The sequence below is a fragment of the Pleurodeles waltl genome, chromosome 6 (assembly GCF_031143425.1).
Source record: "Pleurodeles waltl isolate 20211129_DDA chromosome 6, aPleWal1.hap1.20221129, whole genome shotgun sequence".
Classification (NCBI taxonomy): Eukaryota; Metazoa; Chordata; class Amphibia; order Caudata; family Salamandridae; genus Pleurodeles; species Pleurodeles waltl.
Genome location: NC_090445.1, coordinates 1604875629 through 1604892529, shown reverse-complemented (window position 1 = coordinate 1604892529; position 16901 = coordinate 1604875629). Strand labels below are relative to the sequence as shown.

The window sequence follows — 16901 nt, the reverse complement described above, 5'->3', positions numbered from 1 at the left end:
CGGAATAATGGTGGAATTAAAGAATTAAAAACACTCCCTGAGTGTGTGTCACCTCTTGCTGTGAGTGAGAAACAAATATATATATATATATATATATATATATATATATATATATATATATATATATATATACACACATATATACACACACACACACACACGTAAAACTTAGGCCACAGTAATTTATTTATGTATTTATTATAATTTCTTTGTTATTTTAAGTCCCCTCAATTATTTTCCTGGGGAGGGGATGTTACATTACCTGTGAGTGGCCATATGTGGTGCTAGACATACTCCAAGGCTGGATTACAACTGTTCTGTGGCCACTGGGGCTGTAAAAACTTTAGAAGTGTAGTTTGGGAATAGCAATGGTCTTACTTTTTGGTTGGCAGGTGCTTGTATCAGCATGTCCCTTCCTAAACTCCTTCATACATAATAAGGCCCATATTTATACTTTTTTAGCGCCACATTTGCACCGCTTTTTAACGCAAAAACAGCACAAACGTACAAAATTCAAATGATGCAAATGCGGCGCTAGAAAATGATAAATATGGGCCTAAGTATTTCCCACTTTCCAGCCACTCCCCCTGGACCCCTCCCACATTTACTACTAAGTAGTAGACTTACACATGGAGATCTGCCCATAGAAAATAAAGGTGAGATGGAGATCTCCTTCTGTTTGCGTATGAATTGCAGTTTGTAGTCTGCAAGCAGGACATCTGCACGACTTTATGTAATACAAAATGCAGTTTGTCAATCAGGCTCAATATGTCCATGTAATCTAAATGCAATACCAATTCCAGTTGCTGATTACTTATATACAATTATTTCTTGGGTATGTATGCCTTGCCAACTATTAGAATTTTACACTTAGCCACCGTAAGGCCTTAATTCTTCATAACACCATAGTTTGGAAATGCTGTACGAAATTCACATAAGGTAATTTCTAAGTAAACTTTGAGTTCTCTTCCACAACAAAGGGATGGGTGGAATCTTGGATAAATCTGAGCCACTGGCAATCGCTTGAGCCGCATCCCAGTTCATCATTTCTGGCCTACCATGCAATCTTAGTTTGTACCCAACCATATTCAAATTAGTGTTGTCCCTGCTCCAATAGGAACATTATAGCCCAAACTGCCAGACCAGGTCCTCCGTAAGCCAGAACACAAGCAACCCAAGACCGGTTTCACCCTGAGTAGGGCTCATCAATTAGGTATAGCGTTGTTCTAGTGGCACAGTGAGCACGGGACCACGTCTGGACAAACTCAATTCAATCCTTATTCATGATTGCCTTCTGCAAGCCTGTCTTGTTCTTTTTAGCAGATTCCCTTTTCCCACTACAAATGTTCCCTAATAATCATGAATCCCATGGAGAAGATAAAGTAATGTTAAAGTTGACATATTAATTCAGTAAACGCTTTAACCTCACTGAAAATCTATACTTTGTACATGGCTGCCCTATATGTATCAATGAGAGGGATGGTCTGTATTAATAAACATAGTTCAGAGATAAACCAGTATTCTGATTCAGCCCACCACAGAAATTGCTTTTTTAACAAAAATATGAGGAATCAGGTGGGTGAATCATTCCAGTTAGATGGAAAAAATTTGCTGTTTTCTTTCACTCTTCTATCATATAGTGATTACGGAATAAATCAATGAATGGAAATACAATACTTAAGGACAATTTCCCTAACCTTCAAACCACTTTTGAAGGAAGCTGTTTGAATGCACCTAACCTCACAAATGTAGAAAATGGGTATGTGTTTTTATTCTGTGTATTCAGTAATACCAATGTTCATTTTCCAGATTAACTTCCCAAACATGTTCTTTTTAAGTTAACCACAAATGTACACAATCGCATTGTGAGCCTAGCAAAGTGCTGCTTTCAGCGACTTATGATGGCATGCAATAACAGTAGTTGCAACAGTGCCACATCTGCGGTGTGAGCACTTTTGTGCTCTAGGCTGATGTAATCCATGCCAATGTCTGCTGTCACTTTCATGCTCATACACTCATTTGTCTCTCAAATTGGTGAAAAGTTATTTCAGCTGGGATATTCATTCAGTTTGTCCATCTTTTGCATTTTTTTAAAAAGTTTGAGTAACACTTTGACTAAATTAGATTCTGTTGGCTCAATGTATCTACTAATGTGTTTGTGGGATCACTTTCTTGACCTGCATTTTTGCGATCCTTCCCACGGCGTGTCCTGGGCTTGGCTTCAGAATAATCTTCATGCAGTGTTTGGTGATTCTTCTCATGGTCCTCTGATTAGCCCATTGTTTGGTTACTAGGAAAGCTTCTAAAGGTGCCTTTGTCTGACTGGCCAATTATTTCTCTCCAATCTCGGGAAAAAATAAACCCAGACATGACAAACAGAATTTCTTTTTCAGAATTTCAAAGATGCATTTTTCAAAAAGATCTCATAAACTTTCCAAACTCGTTAACAAAAACGTGGTATTTCATTCATACCTTTGTTCTGACCCACATATGAGGCGGGTGGGATGAGCAAATTGCACTGGCTGTGTTGTCTTTAGGCACCGGGTAATTTCAGTACTGATACCTAAAAATGTCTTTTACATTTCATGGCTCTTGTAGATGTAATTTCTGATAGGATTTCCAGGTTCAAATTAGATTGAGACTTCCAGCCCATCTCGTTAGATAGGGATCTAACTAGACCATCCACTTTTCATCTGGTAGCCCACTATCTGTCTTGGTTATACTTTCAAGATCAAGTGACATGTCAAAAAGCTAGTTTTTGAATTACATGCCTTAGTGGGTTTCCCTTCAAGACCTTCACTTTTCTTCCATCTTGTAGCCGATATTCTGATGGCTCTCAATGACTGCATCTGCAATATTTAGTCCTAAAGATGGTATGGTCAATGTTCATCTTTTCTTTCTGGATTTCTTGATGTATTAAGGGGTGTGGGATTTAATACAATGTCTACTGGACTATGGGACAGGATGCTTCATAAATCTTCCTGTCCTATTAAAAAAATGTACTTGTCCTTTAATGCCATGTAGTGCTGTGACATCTTATGGCAGCTATTTCATTATATAAGATATCTGATAATAGTCTCTCTGATTATGCCAGGGCTAATGCTATAGTTTTGTTTTAATACTAGCAATTTCCTCATTTTGCCACCTTTCCGCAGATCTAGATACTGCCGCTGAGGGTATTGGTAAGCAATAATGCTAAGGTTGGAATGTCCTTTTGAATCTGTGCAAACCTACTAACTTACATGTTTGGAAATTTAATGCTGACAAGGGCAGAAGTAAAGCTTCTGCTGTGGTTGGGAAAAAAAGTGGTTGGAGGGAAAATGAACTTGTAAACTGTCAACAGATTTTCACAAGTAAATCTACAAATGCATTTTTGCTTGTGCTAAAATACAGTTCACAAATACTTTCTTGGAGTACAATTCCCTGGTCTACTTCTATAAATCCTTGTGAGTTAATTAAATATGTTAATCTGCCCTACTGCAAAGACATATACCATAGGTGCACTTTTGTGACTTTATTTAAGGATTGAGCCCCTAATTAGGTCTGGCATTAATCAAGATCTTTTGTTTTTATTAAAATTCTCTCCCCCTCTCTCTCTATCCATTTATTGGTTGGCTTCACTGTGAGTGATAGCAATTGGCTCATTCACAAGGAGGGTATTGGCACACAAAGTTTGTTCAGTGCCAGGAACTACTGTGTTATTGGGTGCTTTTTGAGACCAAAAACTATTTTTACTTTTTGCCAATGAATGTTGCAATGGTGAGGGCTAAGCAACTCCCACAACCATAATGTTATACAAAAGCTATGTCAAAACAATACACACATTGACAAAATCAAAAGACTGACTGCCAATGTTGGACCTATTGGCTACGCCAATGCTTTTTTATTTTTATGTTTCCCATAATCTTGTTGACACTGGTTGTACTGATTTTCTATTATGAATATTTTTGGGAAACGTAGCAGTCATCAATACATTTTACTAAATGATGCTTCAAAGAAATGGTACCTAAAATTTCACAGTAGTTTAGCAAAACATTTTTTCCTAGTTGCATTTTTTTGAGAACATTTAATTTCGGAAGCAAAGAATCATCAAAGAATCATCAATCTTGCTTTCAAGCTTCAGTCTATATTTGCATTTCATCAGAGAGCATTCTAGGAGCATTATATCTAGCCTCATATTGTTAAACATTGGAAACGTGTGCACATTGTTTTTTTACTGGAACCCCGGTCAGTAGTGCAGTCCGAGCTTACAACATTTATTTAGAGTGCTCAGTCTAATAATAAAGTCTTTACATTAATAAACCTTAAATAGAAGTTTGAACAGCAGTAGCATACAGAAACAAATACTACCTCAACTGTAAAGATTTCCCTTCTTTGCTCCATAATGTGGAATTGTAAACTGGCGACCAAAGGGTTTGTGCTGCATGGAGTTGGGCCTACTGGTCCCAAGGACAAAGAAGAAATTAAACCTTGTTGTCCTTGACCTCAAACAATATGTCCTGGACATCAGGCTATAGGAACTTTACACCCACTGAATGTATACACATCTGAGCTACTTTCTTATGCTCACTAAGTATAGCCTTCACTTGTATTCCAGCTTTCTATCTTGTTGTGTTGCCTCTTTTTCATCTCCTTCTCATAATAACAATATCTACTATAGGGTGTTAATAACAGGATTGAGCAAAGTTTGAGTAAAGCACAAAAAAAGTGATTATGATGTTACCGGTTACTGTTAGATGGTGAAGATTGTCATTCCCCAACCAGAAGTCTGTCATCTGGCTGCCAAAGCTTCTCTTGTATGTCTTCCAGTCCCGAAAGAAATCTACCGAGCCATCCCAGCGTCTTTGGAACACCTGCAGGAAAATATAGAGAAGAACAGAAAAGAAGTGATTATTCCATAGCCAAGATTTTCCCTGCTGCACACCCACTAATGTTTCTTACTTTAATATGCTTTTAAAAGGATTTGATTTTGTTATGTTTTGCGCTCCAATTTTTAAGATTCTTCATGACTGGAAGGCACCTTCATTCACCTACATTTGTGTGTCTTGAGATATTTTGTTTCCCCTTTGTTAGATTTCTGGGCTTAATTCTACTTAGTGTATATCATTAATTATTTTCATTGTCAGTTAGTTCTTGTCTTCCTTTTAACTCTCTTCATTGCTTTTTTTGGTATTACCTGGTTGCCAATGGCTGTAAAAGGCAGCACCTGCTTGTTTGTCTGATGTTCATGGTTGCTCCTCCACTCTACCTTCCTGCTCTTTAAATGATGATGCGGGTCTTCCGGTGTGCAAACAGTCCTGATACATAACTTTGCCAGTGAGTCAGTCTTTCCACTTGCTCTATATGACAGATGATCTCTCCTCAGGCTCCCAGTTGACCAATGTCCTCTTCTCCCAAAATAAGTGTCTTTTTGATGGCACTATGTCTGCCTACAAGTACATCCGTTTCCTGCTTCTCTTAAAGGCTGAGGATGCAAAGAGTCAGGTTTGGGCTCTCAAATGAATCATCCCTTACTCCATCAGTGATATATTGGTCAATGGTAACCTAGGTCTGGATTGTAATGTTCAGTAGAACATTTCTCTTAAGTTTATTCTTTCCTTTCTTTTCGTGTAATGAATCTCAGAGTACAATGTTCCCTATACTTCCCAGATCAAGGAATTATCACCATATATCATTCTGCCATCTAACCATGTAATTGTTCTGGGAGTATTATGCCTGTGGTTTGGGGCTGTCGAAGTAGGCTTGGTTTAAAGCAGTATTAATCATTCATCTGGATATGCCCTACATCTTATCTTTGCTCCCACTGACAGTCCATGATGAGAGGTTTTCTCAGTTGGGCTGGCATGTTTTCTACATGGGTTGATGTTTTTCACTCACAATCTTTATGACACCCACTCGTCCTCCCTCCCTATTGCATTATGTTCAAGAAATTGATCTAAAAACTATTTTCTAATTCTACTGGATCATCAGTAATACTTGCTGGCGTGGTGGTGCTGGCTGTCCAAAACCGCCAGGTCCCATCCCCTCCTGGACGACCAGCTCGCTGGAAAAGGTAAGTTGATCGTCTGAAGGAGTGGAGGGAGTGTTGGGTACATGTGTGTGGTGTATGCGTGAATGTGTACGAAAGGGGATATTCGAATAGGTGAATACATGTGTTTTGCGGAAGGGTGTTTGTAAGTGTGTGGACAGGTGGGGGGGTGTCTGCATGTGTGTGGACATGCGTGGGTGTGTGTGCCAGTGTCAGGAATGGGGATTCCTGTCACCAAGTGCATTACCGCCAGGGTTTTTGTGGCGGGGTGATCGCTGCGGAAAGCCTGATGGTCCGCAGACTCGTAATCAGGCTGGCAGGTAGAGGCCTGCTGCCGGGCTGGTGGAGCTCACCGCCGGCCGCGTCGGTGCAACCTTTGGCTTCTGCCAAACCTCACAACTTGTAATGTGGCGGTCTTTACGCTGGGTCAGCGGTGGCAAGACTGCCACAGCGAGGCTGGCGGTCTGATGACCACCAGCCTCATAATGAGTGCCTTAGTCTCTGAAATGGAAGTTGAAAATCTTCAGAGAGCAAGGCAGTTGGCTGGGGCAGAAGAATGCTCCATGAGGTCTGATAGCTGTTGGGCGAGGTCCTAGTGAAGCTGCTGAATTTTAATGGGAAAACTCTAGCAGGAGAAGTTTGAATTCTGCCCACAAGGAAGATGTCCCAGTAGCCAGAACCTTTTGGCTCCTTCATCCTGTGACGTTATCTACGTTTACACGTAATCACTTTTTGGAGTTCGTATTCCTCCAGTGGGGCAGGGACGATCCCACGGTGCCCCTCTCTACCTAAGTCCTAGATATTGGACACTTCTCTCCTTGGGCAAAGCCTCTGTGCCCACCCCAAATGTGTGGCCAGGGAAAAGAGCAGCCCCTGTTCTGTGGGTACTCTAAACCAGTTCTAGGGTCAGTTCCTCTCTCACTGTGATTGGAGCCTGTCTGGCTTGAGTAGCACAGAATGACATTGTCCAGGTGCAAGCTAACATTTACCTGTGACAGAGTAGGCCTTGTTGAAGTTAATAATGTTCTAGGGCCTAGCCCATTAGTCATTCTGTAAAGGGAACTAGAACACCATCCACACCCAAGGCATTTTCCTCTGCTCTGCAAGCAGTTTTCACAACTAATCAGGGCTTGAACACTCATAAGGTTGCGACTGGAGGTTAATGTAAATTATCCTCCAGAGACTCCATTCAGGGGAAAGGTAACATTCTGAAAGTACCTTTTCCTTAATACTTATGAAAGATCTGATGTGTGCCTGTGTACATGTAATAACTGATATCAAAGGAAACAGTGCTGAAGAAACACTGCTCATTTACTTCCACATCTACAGGCTACACTAGTACCTTCAAGTCACTTGCATCTTCTTAGCCTGTTGGATTGCCTATAAGTTGGTTGTTGGTAAAAGTACACACTTCACCATACCTAGCAGACAAGCTCAACCTCATAATAGGGTTCAAAGGCACATCTCATCAAGAATATCACTCATATGTAAGAAACCATCCTCATACAGATAAGAGACACCAAGTGAATGTGCATGCCCACCAAATAAATTTTTGCCTTTGTGCCGTCCACTTTTCAAGTTCAAGCTATGTACGTTCCATTTTATTTCTTCATACAGATCTCACTGTCATGCAATGAATAAAGCTTTCATATCACAAACCAAAGTGTTCATAAATTACAGCGCTTTCCATTGAGAGAGGAAAAAATGAATATTTAAAGGGGATGGGGATCTCAAGTGGGTTAGACACTGTCAATAAGCTTTGTTGCGCCAAGAAGGTAGGGAGCAGCATGGCTAGGGTGTAGTGGGCAGAAAGCACTAATGGAAATGTAACCCATCCACAGTGGTATGTAGTGCAGTATTACAGGACTCAGCCGTTCTATTCTCCACAGAGGGTGGCCTTTGCAAGTAACCCCTGAGAATTGACAGATAACAAAGTACTCTTCCCAGCGAGTTTTTATGTTGTTTATCACAACCCAGTGTCATATTTACTTCTTAAACCTTTTGTAGTAAGACCCTCAGTTTTCTAACACTTCCACTATGGTGCTAAAAATAGGGTTTTTATAAGTGCTTATGATGAAACACCAATAATTATTTTTTGATATAACAGTGCACCAGCGACCGGAAATGTCAAGGAGGGTGGATCACAGGGGAGAGGTGGCATGACAGGGATAGGACAATAAAAAAAAATGTAATCAATCAATCAGTGTACTTGTAGAGAGCACTACCACCTAGGGGGGGGGGAGGGTGCTGCTACTGCTCAAATAGCCAGGTTTTGAGCCGCTTCCTGAAAGTCAGCAGGTCTTCAGTCTGTCGTAGGGGCAAGGGAAGGGTGTTCCAGGTCTTGGCGGCGAGGTGGGAGAAGGATCTGCCTCCAGTAGTCGCTCATCAGATGCGGGGGACGGTGGCGAGGTCGGCTGAGTGGATTTGGCGGGACGGGGTGTAGAAGGTGAGTCGTCCGTTGAGGTAGGCTGGACCAGTGTTGTGGAGCGCCTTGTGTGCGTGGGTGAGGAGCTTGAAGGTTATCCTTTTGTTGATGGGGAGCCAGTGTAGGTCTCTCAGAAGGGGACTGATGAGGCTGTGGCAGTGGGCATCGAGGATCAGGCGAGCGGAGGCGTTTTGTATGCGTTGCAGTCGTTTGAGGGGTTTGGCCGGGCTCCTGTGTAGAGGGTGTTTCCGTAGTCAAGTTTGCTGCTGACGAGGGCTTGGGTGACTGCTCTTCTTGTATCTGTGGGGATCCATCTGTAGATCTTGCGGAGCATGCGGAGTGTGTTGAAGCAGGTTGAGGAGACAGCGCTGACTTGCTTGGTCATGGAAAGTGTTGAGTCGAGGATGATGCCCAGGTTGTGTGCATGGTTGGTGGGTGTTGGTGCTGCTCCCAGAGCGGTCGGCCACCAGGAGTCGTCCCAGGCTGAGGGATTGGCACCAAAGATGAGGACCTCCATCTTATCTTCAGTTTGTCTTCAACTTCAGTTTGCTGTTCCTCATACATTCGGCGATGGCCTTCATTCCTTCGTGGAGGTTGGATTTGGCGATGAGGGGGTCCTTGGTGAGGGAGAGGATCAGTTGGGTGTCTTCGGCGTAGAAGATGATGTTGAGGTTGTGCAGCTGGGCGACGCAGGCGAGCGGGCCATGTAGATGTTGAAAAGTGTAGGGCTGAGGGACGAACCTTGGGGAATGCCGCAGATGATCTTGGAGGCTTCGGAGCAGAAAGGGGGAGGCGGATGCTGTGGGTTCTGCCGGAGAGGAAGGAGGTGGTCCACTCCATAGCTTTGTCCCGGATCCCTGTGTTGTGGAGGCATGTGCGTAGGATGTGGTGGCAGACGGTGTTGAAGGCGGCCGAGAGGTCCAGGAGGATGAGGGCCGCGGTTTCGGCATTGTCAAGCAAGGCCCTGATGTCGTCAGTGGCGGCGATGAGGGGGGATGGGACAATAAAAAAAATGTACCTTTCCTGCTGACTCCTGCCGACTTCCTCATGTTCTCTTCTTGTCATGTCCCAGCATTCACTGTGACACCAGCATTGGCCCCTCAGCAATCCTGGTGCTGCTTTCATGCTAACGGTGCATGAAAGCAGCACCAGGACTGGTCTGAATGGCTTAGACTGCTGCTCAGACACAACACTGGGGTCTGTGCAGTTTCTCCAGCCCGGCTGTACAGCACAGCCAGGCTGAGATGGCCGGCCAAACACACATGCGCACTTAAGTGCACTCTTTCCTTCTCCTCCTCTCTCCCATCCGCCCCTCCCCGCATTGCTGACTGAGCCAGCAGATGAAAAATAAAATGAAAGTGTAACTATTGTTTTATTTTTTTATCACCTGGCTCTTGGCTAGGGGGCGACGCTCCACCGCCGATTGGAGGAGCCACCCCTGAGTGCACAGGAAACTTAGGATGGTTTTCCTAACATTGAAAATAACATGCTTTATTAAATGAACACCTGCTATGAGAGAAATCCTTCAACAGTGTCCATATAATCCCATCAATTTGATTACTTACAATCCATCCTCCTCCATCGGTGTCCATGTCGCAGAGCACAGTCATGGGTTTCCCATCCTCGGAGCAGATGGTGTACCAGCCACTGAGAGTGGTCCCTCTATCCAGCAGCTCCTTGCAATTCCTTGCCCCTGCACGAGATAAGGCAAAATAACGCATAGGAAAACCGGTATATACTATGGGGGATGCTATTTAACATCCAATCAAAAGTCATAGAAAAAAAAATTAGAGCTTTTAAAGATAATGTCACAAAAAGTAAAATATTGTTTTCTATAGAGAAGCAGCAAATTATCAATCAACTCAAATTGAGCTGGTCAATGCAGTCATTTAAAATACTATATTGACACCGGGCCGAGCCTATGGCCCAAAGTATAGCTCTTGGTCTAATTGCAAAACCTGTATCAGTGCAATGGCCTACAGGGATGTAAAATACACGTTTTTCAGTGGCTGCAGACATGCAAAAGGTGTTCTTTATAACAGGAAAGGAAAAAATAGCAGGTTCTACTCTAATCAAAATTAGTGGTACTCAATATACCGACCTCTGAAAAATGAAAGGTTGAGCTGGCTTTGCCAGGGTTCGAGCTTCTGAATTGCTAACATGGATTGCTTCACTAGATGGGACATCTTGCCAACTTGAAAGTGTAGGAACACTCACATCTGTGACTGACACATAGACATACCAAGTCCTTGAGTACACAGAAAATGCCAATGCGGGCATTTTTACAATAATGCCTTAAGCAAAATTAAAAGCTGTCTGGACGAATCATCACTTAATCCAGGTGTCTCCAACCAGTCCATCACGAGCTACCAGTAGCTCCCACACCCATTCAGAGTAGCTCCAGCCTGCAGTTCTTTTTTAAATAAAGCACATGATCAAATTTTTCCTTTTAAAGTTAAGGGAAGGCTGTGTTTATTTTACATTAGTATCACCAGACTGCAGATAGCATGGCCTGATAAGGAGCAGCGCTGGAGTCAGATTTATGACCCAGGGCAAAGAGGTGAAGAATTGAAGCACTAAGGTATTTAAGTCTTTAAAAAAGTCCTTGTCAACTCAGTATTGGGAGTGAGAACAACATGATGTTTCTCCATGCTTTTAAGTCGGAGAAAATGAAATTGAACAGTTACATAATTAAGTTAACTTTTCATTTTAATGTTCTCAAATTATTTTTCAAAGTGTTGCATTTTCAAACAGTAGGCCTCTTGCCCCTAGTAGCCAGTAGAATACTGTGCAATATGTATAACTGAAACATGCAGTCAATTCTCAAATGGGAGAAATTTAAAGTGTAGAAAATGTTCCACATTATGAACATTTTTGCACTTTAAATTTCTCCCATTTAAAAACATGGTTGTATGTTTGCGCTATACTTGTAACGGTGCCACGTATGGCGAAAGGTATGCCCTGTGTCAAAAGTACATATGACACCGGCTCTCCGTTACCCATAGACATACATACGATTCATATGCACACATGTTCATACATCCCCAAATACCATGCTCTCACTGACACACATAGCAGCCCTATCATAGTGCCCCTAGTCAAAGTATTTTGTTCAAACCAAAGTATCTGGCTGTATGAAAATTAAGCTTAAAGGCAAGAAAATTTGGCGATGGGGTACTTGGTAATAATGCACAAGTTATTTAGTCTTCGGTAGCTCACAACGATTTTCACTGATCAGAAGTAGCTCTCGCCACAGAAAAGGTTGGAGACCCCTGACTTAATCCATGCAGTTCCAAAAGTATCATCCTTAGAACCACACGTCATAACACAAGACAGATATCAATTACTTCTTCAAGTTACTAATTTCTAAAATAAATAAATAAATACCCAACCTTCATACAAGTGAATTTTTAAGTTTATTTTGTCTTTTGGGGGCATTTGTTTTCCAGTCTACTGAAAGAGGTGTGATGATTTCCCCACCTAGGCAGGGATCTGGCCCATGTGCTTTCACATTGTGCACTGTGAACATAGCCTTCCTCAAGTCCGACTGATGAGTGGGAATGATGCCATTTTCATCAAGCCAATTTAGCAGTTCCATGCTCAGCATTTTAAGATATATCAAATTACATTCAAAACCTCAATTATAATCTTGTTCATAGCATTCACATTTTATTTGATCCAGCTAGTATCATAGTCACAGAACAGCTTTTAGAAGTCAATCACGTTTGTGTGTCAGACAACTCCTTGGTACTAATGTTCCTGCACCTGAATCATTTATTTCTTTTACACTAATTTATATTATGGTTGCTTATGGTACGTTGGGTACCATCACTGCTTTCACTGGTCTCTAGGACAGGTAAGACATCAAATTCAAGTACTTTGGCTCCATGTCAACTCGTGTTCCATGCAGACGGTATTAACCTCATAACCTCAAAAGCCCCCACCGTCAGCTGGGTACCTGGATGTAAAATGTTCGTAATCCTGGTAAGGTTCAGCAGGGGATACCGTACTCTTAAAAATAAGGCAAAACAGGCTTCCTCCACCTTCAGTTGAGAGAGATATATTCCCATGTCCACACAAGTTTGCATTCAGAGCAAGCTCACTGCCATTAAAAGAACCAGCATCTGGCAATTTAGTACCCATCAATTCACCTGTGTAATCCTCAATTCATGGCTTTGTTGAGTGTGTTACGCCACAACTAAATAGTATATACAACCCTTCGGTTTCACTTTTCCTCCCATCAACTTGACCTGGAAGGTAATGGACCCCTTAGTACCTCCAGATTCACATTTGTATCTCTGTTAGACCCATGAGTGGCAGGTGCACAATTATCACCACACAGATATGGAGACTACTCTCCGTTACAGGTGTCCACCAAAGCACTGAGGAGAACCGTTTTGAACAAGAAACTAAGCAAAAAATCCTCTTCAGATTTCTCTCCACTTCTTTCACCTTCCATCGTACATTTTACAACTCAGCATGCATTCCATCTTGTATGACAATACTCCGATTACTGACTTTTAAACCTTTAATAGATTTTTTATAATTGAAAAATGTGGAAGTTGCATACTCTTCACACCATCATGACTTCCTGTCAAATTCAACTGTTTCTCAGTCACTCTACTCACAACAGATATCATCAACTTGCTATCTCCCCTGAGGTAGCTCTCGTCACAATCCACCACGTGTACGATTTAGACGCTAGACCTCTTAATTTAAATAATTTGTGCTCGGATCAATTCAAAGTCTGGGAGGCAAACGCCAGGGTCTACTCCTCTTTGCCTGCTATTTGGCACAATGGTTCTCCCCACTACATGCAGGCTGCCATTTACAGTCACAATGCATTCTTTACCAGGACAGAATGGCTTTAAGGAGAGAGCATTGATAACAGCAGATTTTATGATTTCAAAGGCGTTCTGTTTTTCCATCCACAACAACATAGTCACCAAAAATGATATGTCTCGCTTAATCAACTTTTGTATGAAATAATACATGTTTCAGCTTTAAAGATGGGCCCTTTCTCTTTCAATATTTCATGTACTTCTTTGACGTGCCTCTTGTATTTCACCTCATTCCTAACAAAGATGTAGTTGTACTCCTGGAAACATTACATATATTTTTCAAGCTCTTAAAAATGTGAAACATCACTCTGTGTAAAGTTGATTGAACAGAGGCTAAACCAAAAAGTACCCTTTTGTATTGGAAAAAATCCTGCACATCAAGAAAGCTGCGAGGGAACGTGATTCATGGAGGCGTACAGTTGGACGGTAGGATGCAAAAAGATCAACAGTGAAAAAAACTTTAGCACTTTCTTGGATAGCTACCATGTTGTCAATATTGTGTTGTCAATATTGTGAAGGAATTCAAATTAACAAGAATATTGGAGTTTAAATGCCTTAGTTGCCACATAATCGTAATTTATTGTTGCCATTTATGACCAAAACAATAGGAGACTCCAATTTACAAGATTATTTTTTTTCTTCCCTCTTGGAGTAATTCATCTAGCAGTGTTTTGAGTCAATCTCTCACATTCAAGGCAACTTACCTTAAATTTTTGAAATCAGTATCAATTTTGAAAAAAGACGTTCAAAATACAGAATTCATGCTAAATCTCCTTTAGGAACTTATCCTTTATTCATGCTCCACAATCTGAATCCTTAATCTCTAACACCTGTTCCGTTCCTTGGCCTAGGATAATTCTTAACTTCCATAGACCCTTCAAGACAAGAACATTCATAGCAACATAAAGCTTTATCTCTGCAGAAGACCCTTTGAAATATTATTCTACTGTACAAACCCCAGTATATCAGTGCTGCTTCCATTAAATGTTTCTGCCAATATGTTGGAGGGCTCCAAATCTTTCAGAGACAGTAAATCTAAAAAGTGCTCTAAAAAATGTAATTGGTGAGAATGATCCTGGTAGAACCTGAATCAACCATCATGGATAACATTTTCTATATGAATGTGGCATAAGAGTTTGGGGGGGTAATGGTTTGCAAGTTGTCTCTGGTCCTGCTGCTTCAGCATTTAAGGTAAAGTATTTTCAGTGTTCACAGCCCTTCTGGTCCTCCAAGAAAACCAATCAACAATAAGAAAAAGGAATCTGCCTTTTTCACAACACTTTTGATTGATGCACTTCTGTAATTTGTGTGCATTCTTTTCACTGATGTTTAAATTAATTATAGCCTCACAGCAGAACGCCTGAAGGAAGTATATAATACAACCTCCGTAATGTGAAAGCAGCTAATTCTTGGTATAAGAGTTGGCAAATAACTGTGTGCCTGGGTCCTGATAGGATGATGCAGTTCTGCAAGTTAATAAATAGTTGAAATATTTTCTTTTACTAGACCCTAGATTGATTCCTTACCAAGCGCACCTGCCCACACATGCCTGTCTCAAACCAAAGGGGTACAAAGGGAACTAGCACAGCAGACACACACGGACACCAGCAAATCAAACTACTGATCAGCACAGAGTTCATTTGTTAATGGAGTTCCACCATCTACAACAAGGCCACCACAAATGCACAAGGCTACCATCAGGCCTCAGTAATCCCTGTAGTTGTAGTAATTTTAATAAAGACTTCTTTATCAAATTCTATTTCAGGCTCTGACATCCGGGATCTAAGCCTTGAGGTGTCTTTTGTTTGAAAGCCAATAGTGCAGAGGGCAACTGTAGCTATGGTGGTTCAGGTAGTTTACACTCCTGGCAGCAATGCAGCATGGCAAGCAAAAAAGGACCCAAGAGCTCTTTTTACCTCACATGACACTGAACACTTCTTAATACGCAAAGAGGATAATTATTAAGTAGTGATAGACCTCCATATAAAACAAGGGATTCACAAATAGGGCCCTAAGTGCAGCCCTAAGCAGCTCAATGGTATCTTTAGGAGTGTAGCTATGAATGGTGTGTCTGGTGCAGGAATGTGAGGGTCCACCTCCCTCCCTCCAATTATGAGAATTTTTTTACTATTAACCTAACAGAACATGGGCCCATTTTTGGTGTTTGTATTAGGCACTACAGCATCATTGCTACATCATTGTGTAGCTCATGCCACTGAGTATGCTCTCCAGCTGCTCTCTTCTTTTATTATCTTTTCCTGTAAGCAAACAAACACAGACTCCAAGATTCTATTGCCATAGGCATTAGGCAATGGTATCACAAATGGTATACAATTATATACAGCAAAGCCTACATAACAACAAGTGCTCTCAAAGATAACATTGAGATGTGGTGGCTCAGTGGTCATGAGTTGTGAAAAAATGTAACTGACTCTAGCATCAACTCTAGAGGCTCTTGTGGTCTCCTTTAAGGTCTCTTCCAAAGACCTTCTTGCTCCACAATTCCTGGTAGTCTCTTCTCAGATACCTCACCTCTCAATGCTGCAGGTACTGAAGGAAAATAATTGGTGGGCTATGTGATAGAATTACAAATGTTGTTAAAATATTGTTTTTTATGTATTTTGCTGTACATAGTACATTGTATGCAATGTAGTTGTATGAAATATTGTTTTTAAATTAATTTAATATGTTACTACTACTTTATTTACCATTTTAAATGATTTAAAAATTAATTCACATATTATTAGGTGATTAATTATGTAGAATAATTACTTAACTGTCATTGTAATTATTAGCATACATTTAATTTTTAATGTGTAAGTTTCAGGTTTTTTTAAATTTAATTATTCATTTTTAATGTCCTAGCAGTTTGTTGGGTTAGTTTTTTATGTTAATTTTTTTATGTTAGTTAAAGTATTATTTATGTTACTTTTTAAAAATATTTTAGTACAGCTTAAATTTTCTAAGTATAATGTTAATTTTTTTAACTGTACTTTAAAATTTTCAATTTGGTATTGGTTTGTTTATCCATACTAGGTGATATTCCTTACAAATACATCTGTGAAATGTTGAGGTTTGCTGTATTAGATGATGAAGAAATTATATGACAAGTCTTTAAATAACACAAACAAAACCAAGTTCGATGTGTGGATCCAGGTGGCAGAGAAAAACAAACCTCAGAAAAAAAAACCTCAAACAATGGAATAACATGGTAGTTTGAATGAAGTACATTTGCCTGAAAATAAGAGAGAAAGATGGAGACCAGTACAAAGATGGCCAGAGCAAATTGGTGTGAAATCAGCTGAAGCAGTAAATAGAGACACTGACAAAGAATTTAAGTTGAGCACTGAAGAATCATCAGAGAGGAGTACAAAAGATGGAGCAACAAGACAATCAACCAGAAGGAAAATTCCAAACAAGAGGTACACTGCCCAGAATGGGTGTATTTGACAAAGATTGAATTGAATGAAACATGCATTGATTTCAAAGATCTTTAACTTTTGTTTGGAGATTAACAAGAGCCTCAGTGAAATAGTAAAGGACTGAGAAATGCTCAATGCTGAACAGGTTTCCTATGGACAAGTGAAATGTTGTCCTGAATTGAGAG

The 16901-nt window shown here is 40.8% G+C and overlaps 1 protein-coding gene across 1 annotated transcript in view; it reads right to left on the bottom strand.

Annotated features, from left to right (window-relative positions):
* LOC138301221 (ficolin-1-B-like) overlaps positions 1 to 16901 on the bottom strand; it is a 115720-nt gene that overhangs the window by 55211 nt on the left and 43608 nt on the right. Inside the window, exons 3-4 of the mRNA XM_069241466.1 lie at positions 10019 to 10146; positions 4724 to 4853 (exon numbers count right to left, since the gene is read on the bottom strand). Of these exons, the coding sequence (XP_069097567.1) occupies positions 4724 to 4853; positions 10019 to 10146 (258 nt within the window). The remainder of the gene's footprint in view (positions 1 to 4723; positions 4854 to 10018; positions 10147 to 16901) is intronic.